General features: G+C 40.6%; 1 protein-coding gene and 1 pseudogene across 1 annotated transcript; one reads left to right on the top strand and one right to left on the bottom strand.

Moving 5' to 3' along the window:
• The first annotated feature begins 3,919 nt into the window (after nucleotides 1-3,919).
• CUNH8orf48 (chromosome unknown C8orf48 homolog) lies at nucleotides 3,920-4,831 on the top strand. The gene has a single exon (XM_004382810.2). The coding sequence runs from the start codon at nucleotides 4,022-4,024 to the stop codon at nucleotides 4,829-4,831; it is 810 nt and encodes a 269-aa protein (XP_004382867.1). The 5' UTR covers nucleotides 3,920-4,021.
• Nucleotides 4,832-13,880: 9,049 nt separating this feature from the next.
• Nucleotides 13,881-14,844, bottom strand: LOC111821706 (nuclear transcription factor Y subunit gamma-like; annotated as a pseudogene).
• Nucleotides 14,845-23,393: the final 8,549 nt, after the last annotated feature.

Raw genomic sequence — 23,393 nt, 5'->3', positions numbered from 1 at the left:
ATGACTGCCTCTTGATCTATGTACAGGTTCCTCATGAGCACAATTAAGTGTTCTGCAATTCCCATTCTTTGCAATGTTAAACATAATTTGTTATGATCCACACAGTCAAATGCTTTTGTATAGTCAATAAAACACAGGTAAACATTTTTTCTGGTATTCTTTGCCTTCACCCAGGATCCATTTGACATCAGCGATGATATCCCTGGTTCTAGGTCCTATTCTCAATCTGGCTTGAAGTTCTGACAGTTCTCTGTTGATGTACTCCTGCAGCCACTTTTAAATTATCTTCAGCAAAATTTTACTTGTGTGTGATATTAATGATATTGTTCAATAATTTTTGCATTTGGTTGGATCACCTTTCTTGGGAATAAGCATATATATGGATCTCTTCCAGTCAGTTGGCCAGGTAGCTGTCTTCCAAATTTCTTGGCATAGACAAGTGAGCACTTGCAGCGATGCATCCGTTTGTTCAAACATCTTAGTTGGTATTCCACCAATTCCTGGAGTCTTGTTTTTTGCCAATGCCTTTGGTGCAGTTTGGATCTCTTCCTTCAGTACCGTTGGTTCCTGATCATATGCTACCTCTTGAAATGGTTGAACGGTGACCAAACATCTTCATTAGGAAGTTAAATTCAGCATTGAATGAATATTTGCACAAATGAGACTGTCTTATGTGGAAATGTCTAGGATCCCATTAATTGGCTAGTTAATGGTTTTCCGTACCTACCAAATTGGGTGAGAACTTGTAAAAAAGATTATATTAATAACAAGAAATAAAATGCAATATTTTCTCTGCACACTTGAGTGTTGGTTGGATACTTCTGAAACAACTATTCCAAGATTCATTATTTTAGCTAAGTAATGAAGGAATAGTTCTATAACTAAGTTGTTGAGACACTGGGATGTTAATACTGACATCTCTGGCCATAAATGCTTTCTCTCTGTCAATTGCTTGACTTTCCTTTCCAGATAAAATCATGTTGTATCTCTTTCTCGCAACTTTTGATAAACTCTTCTCTCAGTACAGTGCACAGGAGGAGTGACTGTATCCACTGGTACAATATAAAAATATTTTGGTCACACCTCTCCATTTGCTATTCCCCTTTATGTATTTCAGGGATTTTTCTCACTTAAAAAAAATTAATGTAAGGCATCACACTTGTTCAAAGTTCTGTTAACAATCTCTATACAATATGGAATACATATTTTTGTCATATACTGCTTATACAATGGTTTGAAATGTTCTATTCACATAGGCATCACTAAGAATTCTCATATGCAAGGAAGATAGTAAGCAAACATTATCTTAATTTTACATATAGGAAACAGGTAACGGCAGTAGGACTTTGCGTAAAGTCATCTTTAAAATTTATTCTGTTACAGGCTTAGATTTGAAAGGTAAGGAGTACATAGTTTATATGAAGAGTAATCATTTCTGTTTGAAATAAAACTATGACCTGTCTTCATTCATCTTATTTGATAATGATAGTACTGTTGAGTTACTTCACTTCCTCAGATAACACACATATTAGAATGTTAAACAGTCCACTAGTTCATGGTGGTTACTATAAAGAAATTGTTAATTATAGGATCCCCCCCTCCCATATTTACCTGCTTCCAGGATAAAGTCATTTGGAAAAAAAATCAAGAGAAATATACAATGCAACTATTTAAATAAAACAAAAGTGGGCTGATTACCCAAGGTATTTAGTATATTAGAAGATATAAATATACTTTATTTGAAAGCAGCTCCATTGCTCAATGTTTGTAGAAAGAAAATGTGTTTAAAGCTCTTATTAAAATGAATTTATGTAAATATTCAGGGACAAGAGAGTGCTTTAAAATAAAAATGAAAACCTTGGGCTCTTGAGGTACTGGGAGTTACTTGCACAATCCACAAATTATCTGCTACCTCTTTTTAAAGACTATCATTGTGCAATAAAATATTAAAATATAATTCGGATTGAATAAATGAAGCTGGGTTGTCTTTCCTATCTTCAGTATGAAGCTGGCTCACATTCAAGGAATGCTTTTTGAATATTTCAGCCTTTTGACTCTTCTCCAATGTGAATCTTTTGGGAATAATATTAAATCTGCTTAGATACATCTGCTGAGATAAAACCACACACACACACACACACACACACACACACACACAGAAACTGAGCCCGTTTTATTGAAATTATCTCAGATATTCACTAAGTTATTCACTACGATCTAGACTCAGACATTTATTAAGACTTATAAAAAGTTAACGTTCAGAGTTAACATTTTATAATTTCTGAGAATAATTGTTTGTTAATAGTCTACCATGCTTTTTAAAAGAGCTCGTTAAAAAAGGACATATCATGGGTACCAGCCTAAATTTGGGGGTTCATTAATACAAAAGATTAGAGTTCCTTCAGCTGTTATTGCTTATTCTGCACAATCCATTGGACTTGTGTGAGGTAATATTTGTTTCTGTTTCCATACTCAATGACCTCATTCACTTAGCACGGATTTATTGAACACTTCCCATCTTGCAGGTTCTCCTAGTGAGTATAGGCCTATATGCCCAGGTATACGTATAAGCATATACCAGTCAGCAACACTGACATGGTTTCTACCTTCATAGAGCACCTTAGTTACATAGTGCTGCTATAACAGAAATACTACAGGTGGTGGCTTTAACAAACACAGAAATTTATTTTCTCACAGTTTATGAGGCTAGCAGTCCAAATTCAGGATGGTGGATCTAGGGGAAGGCTCTGGAGGAAGGTCCTTGTCTCTTCATTTTCTGGTTCCTTGGAGATCGCCATGTGTCTTGGCATCTATCTCACCCCATCTCTCCACTGCTACCTTGTTTAATCTCTTTTATAGTTCAAAAGAGATTGACTCAATGTATACCCTACAATTATCCTGCCTTATTAACGTACAAAGACAACCCATTCCCAAATGGGATTATAACCACAAGCATAAAGGTTAGGATTTACAACACATATTTTGGGGGACATAATTCAATCCATAACAGGGAGTTTTCAATCCAGTGTGGCAAGAGGAGACATTATCAGTTACTCATCAAACACAGTTGCAAACTATGAATAAAAGACTGTCAATTGGATCGAGGGGTGGGGGGTGGGGTAGGGAGAGTATGATGCTGGTCTTGAAGAAGAAGAACTTGGAATAGTAATTAATCATATAAAGAGTGAGCTGTTGTGTTGACGTGTCCATCAAAGGGAACTGTATGTACGAAATCCTTCAGGTGGGAAGAATCTCCGTGTTGGGAAAACTGCAAGGCCATTTGCAAGATGAGGCTGCAGACAGGTAGGAATCATGTCATTTAAGGATCTTATAAGATGGTTTCAGTATTTCCATTTTTATCCTAAGACAAGCAGGTGGCGTCCTTACCATACGACAGGCAGAAGTGTTTTTGCTTTTGCGTTTTGGCCAGCGTGGCTTTTATCTGTTTCCAGTGGGGCGCACTGAGGCGGGGCACCCACTGTCATCGTTCCCACCTAGCCCTCCTGGCCTCGCGCATGCGTACACCCGACTGGCCCCTGAGGTAGCGCCGTTTGCAACCCCTCTCTGAAGACCCTTGGTACACCGTTAGATTTTGTATTAAAATCACGGTGAAGAGGAAGAGGGGGGAACGGACCCACACCCGCCCTAAAAGGCGCAGGCGGGGTCCGCACTTGGGGAGAGGGTTGGAGGTGGGAGTGGGAGGAGGACGCCGCGTGTGAGGGAGGTAGGGAGCGACGCACGGCAGTAACGCAAAGCAGTGACGCACGACAGCGTCGCAGTTGCGCACGGTCGCACCGCGTTGCCAGGGCTGCGGGGAACGGTGTCACCTGGAGGATGGTCCTGAGCTGTTGGAAACACGACCTCCTCTGTGGGCTCAGCCCCGACTAGTTCCAAGGCCAATCTTGACGAAGGCCAAGCGGGGGAGGAGCGGAGTGTGGTGCACAGTGATAATCAGCCGCCCGGAATGCCTGGGGATTCCAAAGAAGCGTGAGTAGAATCAGCACCGACGGACATCAGTGCAATGACAGCCTTTTCGGGGGAGCCCTCCGAGTCCTTGGCTGATGAGGTGGAGAGTTCAGATTCGTTCAGTTCCTCTGGGGGGCGGCAGCCCTGGCCCCATGCATCTGGGAGCAAACCCGAGAGTGGAAAGCAGACTACAAGCTGGGAACATCAAGAGAAACCATCTGAGCTGTCAGATTTTAAAAATAATGAAAATAAATTTAGTAGGAAATGGATCAACCACCTCATGGGCAAGGAAACTAACTCTGGACGGTACCAACCAGATACTGAACTTCAAAAAGAAATCAGTCGGGTATCAGACAAAGAATTGAATGCTCTGCAGTCTTTTTGCAACGTTAAGATAAGCCTGATGCATGGCAGACTGAACTATAAGGAGGTGAAGAGCAGCAGAGGTAAAAAGATGCAGCTTGGACCGGATGCAGAGGATCCAGCCATAGATGCATGGAAATGTGCTGCTCCTGATGAGCTTTCCAACAGAATCTACTTAAAAAACACGAGGGCCACACTACAACAGGTGTTAGCAGCTAAGCAACACGTTTCTCCACAGTGTCACCACTGTAACAGTAAAAGAGCAGAACTCGCCCAGTCTGCCTTCCTGGAACAAAAGAAGACTTTACTGGAATCACTTCTTCTCCAACAGAAAATAGATGAGCATCTTCACACCAAAGATTTTCTCACTTTTATTGGAGAAGCACACAAGAGCCTTCCCAGGCTTTCAGATGACCCCAGACTGATCTGGAAAAGACTGACTGAGAAAACTCAGATCAGATACTCCGGCTTTGAAAAGGCAGATACAGAGCAGAAGATGTAGCAGGATGGAAATAGCACTTGGCGTAGTCACCTTTTTGGCTAGCACTTTTCAAGCCACTGAACTCTGACTGGACAAGATAGTGTTCACAAATGATGATGTGTCCTATAGATACGGGTCCTCTTATGTATTTGAATAAGTCCCACCATTTCTAGAGGCACTTTGGAAACTAACTTACGACTTTACTTTGTTTCCTTTACAGACTGGAGGACTAAGAACTTTACAGCCAGTATGTTTTTCATATTATAGAGGACAACTTGGTAGTTGGAATAGTTAGAAAGCTTTTGCAACAATCCAGGAGAGAGATGGTAGTTTGGACTGGGGTGTTGACAGTACACACAAAAAAAGTAGAGATGTAAGAGATAACTAGGAGGTAGTAACTGATAGTCCTTGGTGATGAAATGGATATGAGGATTTAATAAAAGGTAAATGTCAGTAATGCTACTAGGTTTCTTACTTGTGCACCTGGATGAATTTCATTAAGACAGGAGCATTGGAAGAGGAACATGATTGATGGCACTGACCGTGAGAGTGATTATTTGGACATGGTCAGCTTACACGGTTGTTATGAGTCAGAATTGATGGCGCCCAACCACAACGACACATCTGAGGTGTATTTGAGACATCCACATGGAGAAGTTGAGGAAACATTTGGTTATTTTTCTTTCTGTCTGGAGGAGAGCTGTAGCCTAGAGATTTGAAATAAAAGGGCAAGAGGAATTTTTGGCTTATAGTTGGAAGTTGACGCTGTAGGTGTGGTGAGCTCTTGTGGAAGTGAGTGATTGAGAAGGGCTAGGCTCAACTCCTGAGGAACTCTCACAGTTAACAGGCTGGGTGGAGGAGAAAAAGCCAGCAATGGTGGCTGAGAAGAAATGATTATAGAAGGATAAAGGAAATAGGGACTGTAGTGTCACAGAGGAGCCCTGGTGGCACAGTGGTTAAGAGCTTGGCTGCTAACCAACAGGTTGGCAGTTTGAGTCTACCAGCTGCTCCGTGGAAACCCTGTGGGGCAGTTCTACCCTATCCTGTAGGGTTGCTATGAGTCAGAATCAGCTCAACAGCAATGGTTTTTTTTATTTTTTGGTTTTTAGTGTCACAGACGCTAAGGAAGAAGAATATTTCAAGAAGGATGGGTTGTTAAACCACATCAGTGCAACTGAGAGGTCACTTAAGATGGTGTAGTCATATGTTGAGCACTGCTGACCTTAGCAACAACCGATTCACTTGCAGGTTTTGGGCAAAGTTGACTGACGAATAAATGCTTTAAGATGTCAAGCAGATGAGTGTAGGCTACTCCTTGAAAAGTTTAGCTGTGGTGAGGGAGAGAGAACAAACTAGAGGTAGATGTAGATTTGAGGGAAGAATGCTTGGAAAAATTCTCTGGAAAGCCATTTTGGTCTTGGAGATTTTTTGAAACTATCTCCTGTTCATCCTAATTTCCATTCTGATTAACAGTATCATCCCCTGAAGAATACCATGGTATTTTAAAAAGTCAGTTATTTAGGAAAATACTAGAAAGCATTCTGAGAAATCATATTTATGATTTTCTCTATAAAAATCTAAAATCCTAGAATTAGTAGCATTACCTAGAGTCATTTTTCTACATGTCTAACACCTAAACTACCTGAGCAACAAATTTATTTGCAGAGAATCCCCATAAAACAGTCTATTACATTCCAGTATTACTCTTCGAGTTGTTTTTTGACATTGAATTGATTCTGATTCAGCAACTTCTTAGGACAGAGTAGAGCTACCCGGTAGGGTTTCTTAGGCTGTAATCTTTATGGGAGCAGATTGCCAAGTCTTTTCTCTTGTGGGGCTGCTGGTGAATTCCAGCCACCTCCTGACCTTTTGGTTAGCAGCTGAGCACTTAACCACTGCACCACCAGGGCTCCTTTGTTTGGAAACTATTGTGTTGTTATGTGCCTTTGAGTCCATTTCGACTCACAGCAACCCAACAGGACAGAGTAGAACTGCCCCATAGGGATTCCTAGGCTATAATCTTTACTGGAGCAGATCATGAGGTCTTCTCTCCTTCGAAGCAGCTGGTGGATTCAAACAGCTGACCTTTCAGTTAGCAGCTGAGTGCTTAACCACTGCATGACAGGGCTCCTTCTCTTTGAGTAAAGACCTTTATGTATAAAAATTCTCATTCATCCTGTAAAATGTAGAATATTTCTTAATCATTCCTAAATAAAATGGAAACCAAATCATTACTATTTTCATAATAACTGTTTATTTGAAGTTCCACATTATGTCATGCTGTATCTTTGGCAACTCAGTATCTTCACGTTTTGCATAATCAGAATTCTGAATAAAATTTCATTTAAGATCTATCTCTTCATTAAAGGTTGTGCTCCACGCTTTCTGTCAACCAAGCTAGAAATCTTAGAGTCATCTTTATTCCTCCCTCTCCTTCAGGGGCCTGGTGGTGCAGTAGTTAAGAGCTTGGCTGCTAACCAAAAGGTTGGCAGTTCAAATCTACCAGTTGCTCCTTGGAAACCCTATGGGGCAGTTCTTCCCTGTCCTATAGGGTCACTAGGAGTTGGAATCAACTCAACCACAATGGGTTTGGTTTTTGGCCTCCTCCTCCTCCTCCCGTTTCTCCTCCTCTTCTTCCTCTTCCTCTTTCTCCTCCTCCTCCGTCTCACCGCCCTCAGCTTCCTATTTTTTAACAAGACCACCAGGTCCTTCCTCTTCAGTATCTTCTGGCCGTGACATCTTACTTCCATCCCATCACTGCTCTCATCATCTCTGCCCTCTCACACCTTTTCTCTCCTCTGCAGTCCATTCTCCATACCGTTGCCAGAATTATTTTTCTGACACACAAGTCTGTTCAATAAATTCCCTTTATGTAAAACAAAACAAAAACCTCAGTGGTTTATCAGTGCTACAGAAATGGTTCAAACTATTTAATGCCACTGGTGTTCTTTTGTATCTAGCCTAAATTTAGCTTTCTACTCTCATCTTCTGTCATCCCCCCCACCCCAAGTCAGAATCATCTTGAGGGCAACAGGTATATTCAGACTGAGGAGCACTGGAGTGGCTCCAGTGATCTGTGATCAGCTGCCAACCTAAAGGCTGACTGTTTGAACCCACCCAGGGGCTCCACTGAAGAAAGACCTGGTGATCTGCTCTGTGAAGATTACAGCCAAGAAACCATACGGAGCAGTTCTACTCTGTGTCACATGGCGTTACCATGAGTCAGAATCCATTGGACAGCAATAGTTTTCTGTTTATTTGTTTTTGTTTTTAATATTCAGACCACACTAGAAGACTTGAAATTCTCAGAGTCCTCTGGATCTTTTTCACCATTACGGTTTACATGTACACATTTGTCTGACTCAGATTCTCTTAACTGCCTTTTCCAGCTGGTGACTCTTAAACCAGCCTAAAATCTCCCCTTCTTTGCCCCTACCCCATAACCCTTAAACACCGCCTGATCAGAATTAAAGGCTGTAGCCTGTATGTTCTTATGGCATTAATACAATTTTATACTATAGCACCGTGTCTTTCTTAATGTGCTTTTCACTCTTCCTTGATTGCCAGCGACCTAAGAGGAGAGACTATTTTATAACCAAAGTGCTCGGCACCGTGCCTGGCACATGATGGTGTACAATAAGTTTCATGGATGAAAAAATACGTGCTTCCAAACAATGGGATTTACAATAGCTTTTGCACCAAAAGAAGAAAATAAGCTGCTAGCATACTATTATCTGTCAGTGTTTTGCCTTTGTGTAGCTGTTTTCTGTAATTTTTATCCCTTCCTAGGTTGGATTTCCTTTAAGCATATATGTGTATATATATATATATATTTTTTTTTCTTAGTGGTAAATTAGGGCAAAGGTTTTTGGTAAGACATCTTTCCAGTAAATATACAGCTAATTAATACAGTATTCATTTTTAAGAATTAAAAGACAGTTCTACGTGAGTCACATGTTCAGAAAGAAGAAGTGCATTTGAATTGTTAATTTAAAAAATCATTAATGACTTTCTGAAATTTTGAAATGAGTTGAAAGTCCTTGATGCTCAAGCTTGAAAAGGTTTTTTTGCCTTTGAATAAATTCAAAAGGAATAAATAACCTTACTGCAAACTTTTTATGGTTGCATCCAAGATAGTTCAGCTGAAATGAAAAAGCCCATCAGATCAGCTGCTAAGAAACCACATATTTCCCCAATGCACTAAAAATGTACCTGGCAACTTGGTACACAATTATTTAAATATGTAATTTGTGTAACTGTAATAAACAAATTGTGCAAATATGCAGTTCTTTAGATTACATTTTTTCATCTAGATTTTCTATCAAATAAAATAAAATTCTGCATCCAGAAGCAAATCTATACATTTAACAAACATAATGAAACCTTTGAAACAGAAGTAAATGATGTGCCAGAATAAGACAAAGGAAAGTTCAGTCCTTGACATCTGAGTCATTTAAATTCCAATCTCAGAACTGTTTAGGAATGTTTGGGAGCTCTGAATACCTCCAATTTTAATCATGTTGGTTTATTTCATGATGATGCCTAATATAGTAACTTGGCTGGTCTGCAGTAACAGAGCTAAACAGGTTGCAGAGAAGCAGGGATTATGGCTCTGTGTCGGTGTGGGTTTTCCCCCAATTCAGTCTGGAACTGACAGATAAAAAATACATGCAAAAATAGCTAATCTGATAAACAGAATATGAAAGATAGTTTCACTTCTGTTCTCAACTGATAATGCCCTTTGGAATAGAGAATTAAGATGGTTTTGCAATTTGCAGCAGACTCAAATTACACTGAAAATTGCTTCTAAAAATTCTTTTTCATAATGGCTTAAATAATCCTAAGATCTAGTTTTTATGAACCCACTGTTTGTTGAGGTATTGACTGAGGTTTAGGAGAGAGTATGCTGCAGCCATCCCACCTTCAGATATTGAGACTGATGATGCCACACACACTCAGAGGGTCTGAAAAGGGGTATTACTCTCATAGTGAGCTTTTGGAGCAGAGCAGGGAAGATCCCCAAGCACCTTCAGAAATGACTTGAGAATGAGGACAGAAGACTGACTTGGCTTTTACTGTAATTAAGGAGTGGGGCTGACTTAAGGATTTCCACAGGGGCAACTTAGGACCATCATGAGTCATCCAGAGACTCCAGGAAGCATGAGAAGAGGCTGCAGAAGCCCCTGCAGTGAAGGGTTCTCTAGGGGGGAGGCGTGGGCAGGAAAGCACTGTCCGGAGTGCCTGTTGAAGTAAATTTTAGAGCTTTTTGTTGGAGGGGTCCCCATTCAAAGTGGGCCAGTTGATGAGTAACAGCATAACAGTCCTAAGTAAAATTTGTAAATGAGGAATATGTTGCCTCAAGATCCCAAAAACGTCTAAGATATGTTAGGCTTATTTTATCATTGTGGATTCTGAGTGGATCAACTACTGTTTCCCGATGGTGTCAGAGATCAGAGGCCCTCAGCTGACCAAATAATTTTTAGGAATTTCTCTGAGGTGGCAGGGCCCTCTCCGGTGGGTAGGGCAATGCTCATACTCTCTCTACCAACTCCTTCATGAGTATTTGTAAATCTTGAGTTCGTCAAATGAATCTCCTCAGAGGAGAAGGATGTCAAATCTGTGCTCCCACAATAAGTTGGATGTGGTTAAGATCTTGCCTAAAAAGATTGTGTGCAGTGGTAGGGATGCTGAAGTACCCTGTGTGTAGCTGGGTAAAGGCATACTGTGTTTCTTTAAGATGAAGGCAAACTGTGGCTGAGAGGCTGTTGAAATAGGCAGTAAATAGAACATATTAGCAAAATCTAGGAATGCAAAGTATTTACCAGTTGCTGCTTGGATAAATAATTTCAGTAACATTGGGTTTGGGGGCCTCTGTGGGTGGGACCACAGCATTAAGGTTGCTATAATCCACATGAGGCAACATTTATTCTTTCTAGGTTAAAGAACAGGCCATCTTGGGCTGTTAAATGGAGAAGAAACAGGGATAATCACCCCTTTTCTGAATGGGTCTTGTCTAACGGGTTTCAACCCTTGAAGATCCTGTTTTATTTTATATTAGGCTACATTAACTATTTTAAACATGGGGATGAGGAGTTCATGGAGTACCAATTGGTCAAGTCCATTTTGTGTGGCAAACACTTAATCTAATTTTAATTTATTTCTCACTGGGTCACAGTGTCCATGTCCTCTACAGGATACTTTAGGGCAGTGGATTCTATGGCTACAAGGAATTTAGACAAGGCAATTATCCCAATGGTAAGGTGATTCCTACATCTTTGTTCTCTATTTTATAGTCAAGAACTCACCTAAAATTATATGGATAAATTACTTAAATGTGATGGTTTTTCCCAGGTATAACTGTTAATTTGAGACCTTAAGGCCACGAAGGTTTGCGAACTGGTACATCTCACTAGATGATGAATTACTTGAGAGCCCACGTTTTAGAGGTGCAAGAGGAAATCAGCACCTTTGTATCGTAAGTTATTTCAGCACATTTTGGACTTCCAGTTGGGTCAAACTGTGACTTCTGTTTTAGTTTTTTGTTTTTCTCTCCCTGTATTTAGATTTGTTTTTTGTTTTTGCTTTTAGTGGCTACTGGATATACTTTGAGGAGGGTAGGAGTCCTCTCCACCCTGCTCATATTTATAAATTTCTTCCTTTGGAGTGTCTCAAACCAGTATCATCAGGGTTAGAGAGCTCCACCACAGCAATGGGTGCTTTATTCGGTTTAAGAACCCCAGACTTAAGTCAGGCTTAAGTTAACCCTTTGCACTAGCAGTACCATGGATGCTTTTCCCCATAACTCTACAGATCACAATCTTTCTTTACCAACAGTGCAACACAGGCAGAGGATGGACCTCCGCATGACACGTGGTAACTGCTACACAGGAGTAAACACCCAGTGGGCCCATGTATAGCACAACATATTAGTGCTTCCCCTGAGAACTCTACAGAATGAGGGCCAATGCCTGCTTGAGACACAAAACCAATAGTCACAGAGTAAGAAGTGCTCCCCTGAGCCCTAGCATCAGTCACGGCTTATACTGGCACTGAGACACACAATGCCTTCTGAAACACACAGATAGATCTCTGACAAGTCACACAACCCAGGGCCACTTTAAAAAAGGCCCCAATCCATACTCCCATATGCCAATTATTGAAACTTTTGATTTAGGTTAGTTAAATCTATAACAGAAGCTTGGTAGGACTCAGAAAAGGTAGCACAGTGCAGCAAAGTTCTAAGAGCAAGCTTGCCAGAAGAAAGAACACAACTCAAAGTGTAACCTTGCCAGCAAGCAGCAGAATGAGTTAGCAACCAAAGTAAGAGTGTGAGGTTGGGGTGAGGGTTCCTGTTTGCAGACGGTTTGAACTTCCTACCAGTACTAATGAAGGGAGAACCTGGGCTTTCTTAACAGCTTGCCCAGACATGGACAGAAGACAGAGTGGTGGGGTTTGAAAGCTGTCAGCAGTCAAACACCAAAAATGAAGTCAGACTGTTTATTAAGTAGTATTTACTAATACACAGCTCTTTCTTCATCCTTCACCTCTAGTTCTAGCCCATGATTTCTCTCTGCTAACCACACATTTTTCTCCTTAAGCGCCCTTTTGTTCAGTGTTAGTGAACTTCAACTTTCTGTATATTTAAGAAATCATTTAGAAGGAGAAAACTGAACTACTTGTTTCCAAACAGGGATCTCAAAGTTGTTGTTACCTGCCATCAAAGTGGCTGTGACTCATGGCGACCTTATATACAACAGAATGAAACACTGCTTGGTCCTGCACCATCTACATGACTATTGGTACATTTGAGTCCATTGATGCTGCTGTTGTATCAATCCATCTCAGTGAGGATGTTCCTCATCTTCACTGACCTTCTATTTTACTTTACCAAACATGACAGCCTCTCTAAAACAGAACTCTAGATATTTACCCTTAAGCCCATTTCAGTGAATGGCACTCCTATCCATCCATTTGATCAAGGCCACAATCTTGGTATCAGCTTCGCTGCTTTTCTCTCTCTGATGTTCCACATCACTACAGAAGCTAGCCCTCTATTTTCTTCCTCCAACATTGGTCTAATCCAACCCATTCGTGTGTCTTCATATCCACTGTTGCCCACCCCAATCCAAGCTTAAACTATTACATCACATGTCTAACTGGTTTTGCTATTTCCATTCATCACCCTATGATCCAGTATACAGAATGGCGGCAGGGTAACCATTGAAAGACGTGAATCATATCATTGGGCTGAAATTATTCAATAGGTTACCATAGAATAAAATTTACACTCTTTACCACGGACTACAAAAAAACAAATCTATTGCCATTGAATCGATTCTGATCCATAGCGACCCTACAGATGATGGACTACAAGGTCCTATATATTTTGACCTCTTCCTATTTGTCTCGCCTCCTCCTCTTCCTATTTGTTTGCATCTTTGTCTTCCTATATAAAAATAGATTTATTGTATTTACAATTTGAAGTCCATCCAACAGTCACCTAGCACAATTTTTTGTGCATTTAAAAATAAAGAAGTGAGTGTGCATGCTTGTTTGTGAGAGACGGGAAGGAGGAAAGCTGTGTAAGTTCTAGTCTCACCGCGTCGCTGGGAGAGAAGGGTTTGAGAGAAAACCATCCACTCTGTTGAAATCAACTCCTTGGCAATGGGTTTTGTTTGTCTGTTTACTCTCTGTAGAGAATGATTTTCCCTTAAATGCAGCAATGTTTCCATAGCCTCTGGAGGTAAACATGCAGAGCTCTAGGGCAAGGGTGGGGCAAGGGAGGAGGACCACTAGTAAAAAAGAAGGCGCACCTATTCACATAATAATCTGAATGTGGAACACAAGGGCAAAACCTGAGGGCAGCAGTTTACCGGTGGCTCCAAGAGTCAGAATATGATAATGCATACTCCTGGAGAGATTTCTCTTCCTAAAATGAGGTGGTGATGAGAAAAAAAACAAAAGAAATATTTCTGTAACCTTACTCTGAAAAAAAACAACCCACACTCTATAAATGTTTAATATTTTCATATCATAGTACTGACCACACGAATCACAAAATATTTATTCTTTATTGAAAAAAAAGAAAAATATTGCACCTTTCTGTTAGACAATCAGTGACTCTGAGGTTGGCTGGTTCCCTGAGGCTGTATGACAAAATATCACATTGTGTGTCCTTGGTATTGCCAGAACAGTTCCTCTCTGGCCAGGCGCCTGAGAAGCCTGCTCTTGGAAGGGCTGGTTGGCTGATTGGATGAACATGTGCTGGGTGGTGTCCTGACCAACAATCATCTGTGGGCCATCTGAACTGCTGCTGTTCTAGTTGAACTTTTTTCTGTGTGTTCTGTTGGATATTGACAGCAAGTGTCTTGATTTGTTCCTGCACCACCTGGGTGCCTGATATAGGCTAGGACAAGCAGATCTGCAGGATCTGCAGGATCTTTCCTGTGCTGGTGCTGATCTGCAGCATCACCTGCATGGCCTGTTCAGCACTGCTCTAGGCCTGATGGGCTTGGTCCTGTGGCTGGATCTGGAAAATATGACCCACTGATCTTAACCAACCTGCAACTTCCCAGGTGTGTTCTGGCCCTTTTGAGCCACATTTTGATGATCTGCCTGAGTTGGATGGTGGTAAGGGAGCTGCTGGTCTGCTGGTCTTGCTACTGTCCTTGGACCTGGACAGAAGCATGCTATTGAGCCAAGGTGAAATCATACTGGATGCCCCAGCAGGAGGCCCAGACTGTGCAGCTCCTCCTGATGCAGTGGTGCTTTCAATCATCTCTTTGAATAGTATCAATAAGAAAATCAAGAAGATCAAATGTTGTAGTTGCTACGGTGATACCATTCCTCTGCAGAACTTGGCACTGTATAGATGCTGAGATAAAATATGGGCCACTTTGCAAATAGCACAGGAGCTCCTCGCTGCTCAACTTCACATCCTCATATAGTTTCAATAGCAGAGTCAGTGGGAGCCTCTGTAGCCCACTGGACTTTTCCCCTGATCTGAGGCCAGTGCTAAGGACTTTGCTGGACATCACTGCTACTAGTACCACCGACTCCTCCTTCTGCTCAGGAGTCAGGGAGGAGGAGCCACACTGGCACCTCTGGGGTGCTGGGCAATGTGGAGGCCAGGTTAGGGCAGAGGGTGGGGAGCACAGCGTGCTTGGACACACAAGGAGGAGTTGGACAGTCTCTTATCTCTTCTTGTTTCTCTCACTTTGCTCCTGGTACACAGTCTTTTGTTGTTTTACAAAGCCGTAGAGATTTCCTGCCCCTTTTATAATTAATTGCTTTTCTCTGGCTTCTTCTCCGTATTTAAACATCATCCCAAATACTGTCAAATCAGGGACCTTCTGACCACCTACATAAATCAATGCCTTCACACCAGTTACTTCCCAACATATGTCCATGGTTATTTCCCTCAAAGGACTTCTAATCATCTAAAATAATCTATTTTTTTTTGTTTAATTTTTAAATTATCTTTCTCATTTCTTTACCCCAATGACATCTCCTTGAAACTGGGACCCTATATGAATTCCTTGGATTATCTTCATAATTTGGGACAATTAAAAATGGAGCAACATCATAGAAAGAAAATCTGTCCTGTGAGGAGGCAGAAGTCATGCTTTATGGATACGAACTGGGTTTAGAACCACTGTTTTAGGGGTAAGGCTTGAGGCATAAAGGCCAATTTGGACAATTTGGAGACAGTTTTAGTAATCAAGGAAAGAGACAGTAAGTCTGTGAAACATGCCATTAGCAGTAAGGAAGAGGAAGAAACAGATTGTTTCTAGAAACAGAAAGTGAATCAGCAGGACTTGACGATTGATGGGGCAGGCTAGGGTTGTGAAGAGTTAAAGATGACTCCTTTGTTCTCAAGTATACAGTTGTCCATCAGTATCCGAGGGGGACTGGTTCCAGGACCCCCGCGGATACCAAAATCCTTAGATGCTCAAGTCCCTTATATACAATGAGGTAGTATTTGCATATAAACTACGCACATCCTCCCGCATACTTTAGATCATCTCTAGGTGACTTATAATACCTAATACAATGTAAATGTTACGTAAATAGATGTTATGCTGTATTGTTTGAACGATGACAAGAAAAAGTCTTTTTTTTTCCCCCAAATATTTTCCATCCACGGTTGGTTTAATCAGAGTATGCGGAACCCACAGATATGGAGGGCTGACTGTACACTGGTGTCACCAGCAGATATTAAAGATAAAAATAAGCTTTTTTCTCTTGGGAGAGAACATAATAACTCAGTTTTGGCTAGATTAAGGTTGTTTTTTTTAAATTGCATTTTTTTGATTTTGAGATCATTGTAATTCATGGGCAATTATGAGAAATAACACGGAGAGATTCCATGTGTTCTTTACCTAGTTTCCCTCAGTGGTAACATGTTGCAGAACGATCAGTATCACAACCAGGCTGGTGACGTTGATACAGTGGAGATACGGAGAAGTTCCATTACCAGAAGGGATGGAGTGAGACTGAAGCGCCTTTAGCAAGTGTTCCAACGAGACTTGTAAAGGTGGCGTCTTGTAAGTGCTCCTTTTCTGGTTCAGAACATGCCAAGGTACCAGAAATCCACCAAAACTAAGTAATATCCCCACACTTCAGTCACCTCAATATACTAATACATGGAGGAATTAAGAATAGGATCTTACGCAGTGCATGGTCAGTAGGGAGTTGGACATACATGTAGCTCACCATTCTGCCCGCTGAATGAGACTACTGAGGAAACTGTTTACACCCTACACGCGTGCACGCACGCACACCACAAGCAAGCATGTGCACAAGATGCTACTTTTATTAGAAGAGACAAAATTTTATGAGTGGCCGCCCTATGAATCCCTCGTATTTGAAGAGAGGGACGATTCTGTCTTTTAAAGGGTGTGCTTTCATTTTAACCACAGCCAAAAAAGAGAGAGATTAAAAACAGCTGGAACATATGTCTATTTTCACCTCCTCCATCTGGAACTTTGTTTTTGGATATCACAGACATTTTCCAAACAAACCTCTGTTGAACAAAATGATAAATGTGGAACAGACATGCATGCTTTTCTTTTTTTTGTTGGAAGAGCTTTACAGTATCCATAGAACTGGTGTATTTTGCAAACATAAAACTAAACCTTTAAAAAGCACAAATAGTTTCCTTTCGTCAGGTGATGTGACATATACTTTACATCTGAAATTGGACAATGTTGTTAACTACAAGGCTGGCTCTTTATTTAGTGGGTCCTACCTACCTGGGAAGTAAACGCTAAGTCTTTCACTGTGTGTTGACATACAAATAGAGCGCTTGCTGCTGCTGTTATCAGTTGTCACTGAGCTGAGGCCGACTTACGACAACCTCCTGTGTGCAGAGTGGGGTTTTCAAGGCTGTGACTTTTAGGAAACTAAAACAATGTGCTAGCCAATCCTTCAAATTTCTGTCAGTAATTTACGCTCAGATTCATCCTTTTCCTTAAATTTCCCCACTGAAACTTTCTCACCTTATGCCCTGATTACTACAGTAACTTCTTCACTCTTTCCCTGACCGCAGTAAGCTCTTATTCCAATACATCCTATAAATAAAAACCCAAACCCGTTACTGTCAACTCGATTCCAACTCATAGCAACTCCATTAAGACAGAGTAGAACTGCCCCATAGGATTTTCAAGGAGCGGCTGGTGAATTCAAACTGCCAATCTTTGGTTAGCAGCTGTAGCTCTTAACCACTACACCACCAGGGCTTCACATCCTATAATAATTCCAGATTAATCTTTCAAAACACTGCTTTGATAATATCATTCCCATTGTATAAAGACTAAAATCCAAAATCCGTGACCTTTACTATGTAGATCCAACAGGCGTTGAGAACACAGGTTTTTAAAGGCAGATAGTTTTTTATTCAAATTCCACTTCTGCCAATTACAAGTACAGTTTACCAGGGTTCATTATCCTAGTTCAACTGATGAGTTTTCAGGGCCCAAAATTAGGTAAAAATGGAAGAAAAATGGAAAGAGATTGAGGGTAATAGAACGGACAAAACTTGGTGCCCAATTAATTAGAGAAAATGCATTAGGCTCCTGGGTGAATTACCTGAGAAAGAAGATCCAGGAGAGAGAGCGAGGAGAAAAATCATTATTTTGAGTTTAGTGTAGGACATCTGGAGCCCTGGTGGCACAGTGGTTAAGAGCTTGGCTGCTAACCAAAAGATGGGCAATTTGAATCTACCAGCTGCTCCCTGGAAACCCTGTGGGGAAGTTCTACTGTGTCCTGTAGAGTCGCTGTGAGTCAGAGTTAATTCGACGGCAACACGTTTCAGGTTGTGGTAGGATATCTAGATGAATATACTCATTTCCACAGTGGTCAAGAACCAGGGAATGAGAGTAGAGGCAACAACTAAAAAAAAAAACAAAAAACGGAGGCATCAGAAAATTGTAATTACCATGTTTATCCAACATAAGACCATTAAATATCTATTCGATTTCACTACTATAATAGACACATATATGTGTATGAATATATGTGTGTGTGTATGTATATATGTGTATGTGTATATATATATATATACACACACACACACACATGCATGCACACACACACCCCTCCCCCCACACACACATATATACATAGGCCCGGGTATATAGTATACTTTAAAATTCCAATTTTACTGGATGATGAAACAATAAAATTAAAGTGTTGTCCATAAAAATGGCAGAAAAAAGTATAAAACAAAAGTTCAAATACAAATTTGGGTACCATTTACCTTGAACTTTCAGCTCAATATAAGTTGATTCAGAAATTATGGCAGCCTATCTCAGCAGCTGTTTTCACAAAGACTAGATCCAACAACTTGGGACACATTGTTAAGAAGTAGTTGTTAGACGAGGAGAACTAAAGGGTCTGCGAGAGCTCACGGCTACTCTTTTGCTCTAGATTAAAAAACAGACAGACAAACTTGTTGCTGTCCAGTCCATTCTGACTCATAGCGACCCAGTAAGACAGAGTGGAACTGTCCCACAGGGTTTCCAAAGAGTAGCTGGACCTTTTGGTTAGCAGTCATGGCTCTTAACCACTGCGTCACATTAGGCAAGTTCATTTGTTTCATGACTGAGTACATACTTTTGGGATAAGTGAGGAGAGGGTCACTTGCCTAACAAGCAAGATTTCCACAGGGCAGTTAACAGGTGACAGATGGAGTCATATTGCCCTCACATTCCTATAAGAGAAGATATTTTTCACAGTTCTGGACCATATCCACTCAACATAAAACAGAATCTGGTAACAATTCTGGGCCGCTAGTGCGCAGTCAGAAGTTAAATACCAAAGCCAGTTCTTGCCAAGTTTTTCTTCGTGTTTTAACCACATGGTCTATAGTCTCCATTAAGCTATCCCTCATCTGTCTAAACAACAGGCTGTTGTCAACTTAGAAAACTTAACCGTTCTTATCCCAGACATGCTCATGCATGCTTATTTGAAGTTAGAATAGAATAAAGATTTTTGCATTTTGTAGAATCACAGAAAATGCTCATAGAATAACAAAAACACACAATTAGCCAAATCTTGCCAAGAACGTTTGGGAAGAACCAAAGAAGTGAAATTCACTCTTAGAACAATCAGAGAAAAATGATTCTCCGTTTCTTCTGTGAAGATTTTTGCAAACATTTCTGACATCTTTGAGAAATGGCCCTTTGTGAACTTCAGGTGCCCTTGGACTTGTGTTGAGCCAACTTTGCCCTGCAGAATCCATCAGAAACTCAGATATTGGATATTGCAGAATTTCATTTAATTTGCACTTATTTAGTGAGCCTGGGGATTTTTTCATGCTATTTAGCTACCGCAGGTTTCTTATGTTTTGGTTTGTTCTCGGCATCCTATTTTCCAAGATCTATATGGGATGATTTTTTTCTTTTTCTTGTAGATTTTGGGAGCATTTCCTGTACCAGTGGTGTCAGTCATCTTTGTTTCTCCTGATGTTATGTGAATATGTTTGTCCATTTTAAAGAATCTTAAATAAAATGTGAGTGATAAAGGGGAAACAGCTAAAAATGAGGATAAAAGGCCTACACGCATTGTAATCTAAATTGTAAAAATATATGTATGAACCTAGTATTTTGGGGAAAAAAGTAAAATGCACGAAAAATAAATAAAAAATTGACTCGATGGCACCCAGCAACAACAACATAATACGTATTACTCTAATGTTCTTCCTTGTACATCTATGTGCCTTTCAAAATCTCAACAATGAACATGTATTTTCTTAAATATTTATGAACAACTTAACAAAATTTGGGAGAAAGATACCAAATATGTTCTTAAAATTATGATTATTTCACTTTCTTTTCCCTTCTCAGTTTGTTTTCCCTATGTATCTGCTGTGAAATACATGTCATGTCACCTGATCAAAGGAAACTCTATTTGTGCTGTTTAAAGGTTTAGTTTTATGTTTGAAAAATACACCAATGCTTTGAATATTACAAAGCTCTTATTTTTATTTCAAATTTCCAAATACAAAAGTAACTTTTGAGACACTGAAAGATATATCTTATTTATGTTTATTAACACTTAAGAAACGGCCAGAATACTCCTTACAAGTGAGGATGGCAACGCTTTGTCTCATGTACTTTGAACATGTTATCAGGATTGACCAGTCCATGGAGAAGGACATCATGCTTGGTAAAGCAGAGGGTCAACAAAAAATAGGAAAACCCTTGATGAGATGGATTGACACAGTGGCTGCAACAATGAGCTCAAGCATAATGATTGCGAGGATAGCACAGGACTGGGTGGTGTTTTGTTCTGTTGTACGTAGGGTTGCCATGAGTTGGAACTGACTCGAAGGCACATAACAATAACAACAACGCCACTTTCTATAATGGCTTCAATCTGTATATACAGTGTCAAGGAAATTTCTCATTTGTAACCCCTCAACATCTTTTAGTATCTTTCGTATATTCTAGTAATTTTTTTCATGATGAGTTCTGCCTTTCCAAGACAGAAGCCAGAACACACACACCAAGTCTCTTTTGCAGGTATGGCACAAATACGTTACATAGGTTCCTAGGGTAGAATTCGCAGCAGGAGATTTGGGTTCAGAAATGAGCAGAATGAGGAGCCAGCAACATGGTGGTGGGGGCAGCAAGTGGTGGAGGCAATGGTGGGTATCTAGTCCGGAGCATCATCGGTGCAGGGTGGAGGTGGCTTGTGGTGGGGGCAGCTAGTGGTGGAGGCAATGGTGGGTATCTACTCCGGAGCATCATTGGTGCAGGGTGGAGGTGTCTAGTGGGTTTTTGCTAGAAAATCCCTCATGCTGTGGTTGGGCAAAGGTTTTGGCTACTTAGTTGCAGAATTTTGCTTTCTGACGTTCCAAAAGATTCTTTGAGTAATTCTGTGGGGCAGAAGGCTTGTATTTACTGACTTCTAGAATGTCTTTTGAAATTGTTTAAATATTCTGCTTCCGTCTCCTATTTTTTTCTACTGGGATATTTATGGCTTTTTATTGAACTGTGAGAACGTCTTATGCATCAATGGCATAAACTTTGTTATACTGCCTTTTTTTGTACCCAAAATTGATCTTTTTTTACTTATATTTCTATATCTCCCTCATTTTTTAGCCAAACCTATCAATCTTTTAATGTACTATATAACTCACTTTTTTTTGCTTTAATGTTTTTGTCCACCCAAAATCTAATAAGCATTAAACTATATCCTCATTATTTTTATGAAATTTTTTTTTTAATGTTCTGTACTTTAATCTATCTGGAATGTATTTTGTTAACTGAAGGGACATTTGTTGACACTATGGTGCAAGTCCTGATTAGCCATTCTGGCTGCCTAAGATTCTTCCCATTGAGCGGATACCTCTCATTCGGTAACAGAGTCCTACCCTTAAGAGGGGCATTGGGAAGTGTTCAGAGGAGGGTGCTATTGCCTGAGCGAACCACTTCTTTTTAGCGCACTTTTGTGAGCCTTAGAATTGTTTTAGTAGCTAAGCAATGCTTAATCGATGTTAACCAGGTTTGGCCACATTAACTTCCCAACTATTCCACCTGAACCTGTTGCTTATAATTAATTCCAGAAACCGTATTGAGTCATATTCTTTTTTTTTTTTTTTTAAGAATGCTTTCACCTTTATTTCTTTTGATATACTTGTGATACAGACATTTCACACATAACAAGGCTAAGTGGCCTGCGCATGTTTTGTGTAAGCCAGAGGCAGGACCAAAGCTAAGACAGCATCTAGCCACCAAAACTTATGACTGAGAAGGCTTGTAGGGAATTCACCATCACCTTTGTGGGAGAAATGACTCCAGGGGGATTCGAGTCAATTCTTGAAATAAGGTTATACTCTCCTGGCTTCTCAGCCTCCTCCCCATCGTCGCCCCCCCCCCCCCCGCCCCGAGCATTTCTCTTTTCTTTCTGTTGAAGGGATTTCGCTTCAGTAAGCAGCTAAGCTCTCATGGTCTGGGGTAGTAAAGTCCTTCACATTTCTTCTGACTCTGTACTGCAATACTCCCCACCTCACCCTGCCTAATCAGTGCCCACCTCACCCTGCCTAATCAGTGTCCCAGTTGAATCTGAATTTAATAACAGCCATCATCAATTTTGTTAGCAGCAGGCCAAGAGGAGCTGTTTTGGAGAGGGTATCTGGCATCCTAATTCCAAATGCCTGGATCCCCTAGTCTCTTTATCAGCACAGTACCTCTAGGAGCATCAGAGAATTTAACTGCGTCAATTCAGTCGGGGGCAAGTGATAGCCATTAGTTCTGTCCATCAAATATTTCCAGTTCTCCTCCTATGCACATGGTAAGATTGCAACTCTTTGCTCCCCCAAAGCTGGGTGTGACCGTCTGTTTTGTGGTGGCCAGTGAAATGCTGAGTGGAAGTGCTGTATGTCATTTCTGGGTGGAAGCTTCAGTGTCGGCTCACTATTCTCAATTCTGATTCAGCAACCTGCCAATCTTGGATAGTGGCTCCTTGTCAGCCCGGATCCTGGAGACAGGCCAATGTGTAACTTGAATGAGAAATAAACCTTTGTTATTTTAAGTCACTCAGCTTAAGAGGCTGTCTGTTATCACAGTATAAGGGAGCATCTCCTGACTCATACAGAATTAATACCTTAAAGTAGGCCACTATGGTAACAGTGATTTGAAGACAGATTTTACAAAAGAAGATATATTATGATTAGTTACACTCAGAACTGATGCAGTAAAAATTCAACAGGAAACCTGTTCTCCGAATCCCTGGGGGCTGACTGTGGTGTGGGCAAAAACTTTCACCCACAGGAGTGTGCTCATAACTGTTACATCGTTGTTCAGGGGGGGAAAATCGGAATACTGGTAACAAAACGCAGGCTGAGAAAATACTTATGTAAGGATCCCCTCGCCATGTGACAACAATAAAACTTGAATCAAAATAGATGGGAAACTCAAATATAAGACTGTCTGATTTAAACAAATCACCCTCATAACCCTCTGAAGTACAGGTCTCTTTTATTGATTTTACCTGAAACAATATAAGGCCTTTCAACTTGGCATTCTAGCTCCGTGATTAGTTTAGAAGAGTTTTTCTTTAATTGTTGCTTCTCTGA

Source organism: Trichechus manatus, unplaced genomic scaffold, assembly GCF_000243295.1.
Source record: "Trichechus manatus latirostris isolate Lorelei unplaced genomic scaffold, TriManLat1.0 scaffold00099, whole genome shotgun sequence".
Taxonomy (NCBI): domain Eukaryota; kingdom Metazoa; phylum Chordata; class Mammalia; order Sirenia; family Trichechidae; genus Trichechus; species Trichechus manatus.
This window is presented reverse-complemented; position numbering and strand designations above follow the sequence as displayed.

Coding starts and splice junctions, on each gene's coding strand:
- CUNH8orf48 (XM_004382810.2), top strand. CDS start 4,022: ATGACAGCCTTTTCGGGGGAGCCCTCCGAGTCCTTGGCTGATGAGGTG.